Below are 227 nucleotides of genomic sequence, written 5' to 3'. Positions count from 1 at the left end.
TCCCCCGCCTCACCATGGGCATCCCTGGCCTCACATCCTGTCTAGGAGTTAATAATCCCAGCGAATATTAGCGCTTTTTTGCTACATGTTTACCATCACTTAAGAGGGAAAAAAGAGCCGCCTACTCACTTAAGAAACAAATCGGACATGTAGTCTTCCTCCTCGTCTTCCTCCATGCTCAGCAGGCCTGCCCTGTCCCCCTCCTGTGAACACCGCCAGCACGCGTT

At 52.0% G+C, this 227-nt stretch overlaps 1 protein-coding gene across 1 annotated transcript in view; it reads right to left on the bottom strand.

The window, feature by feature from the left end:
* The window catches only part of GPATCH11 (G patch domain containing 11), a 5,055-nt gene extending 4,879 nt beyond the window's left edge, over positions 1-176 (bottom strand). Inside the window, 3 exon segments of the mRNA XM_010148133.1 lie at positions 1-3; positions 5-41; positions 130-176. The exon segment at positions 1-3 is cut by the window's left edge and continues 199 nt beyond it. Coding sequence (XP_010146435.1) covers positions 1-3; positions 5-41; positions 130-176 — 87 coding nt within the window.
* Positions 177-227: the final 51 nt, after the last annotated feature.

This window comes from Eurypyga helias, unplaced genomic scaffold (assembly GCF_000690775.1).
Source record: "Eurypyga helias isolate BGI_N326 unplaced genomic scaffold, ASM69077v1 scaffold16863, whole genome shotgun sequence".
In the NCBI taxonomy this organism is placed as follows: Eukaryota; Metazoa; Chordata; class Aves; order Eurypygiformes; family Eurypygidae; genus Eurypyga; species Eurypyga helias.
The sequence above is the reverse complement of the archived record's forward strand: the minus strand, read 5'-3'. Positions and strand labels throughout refer to the sequence as shown.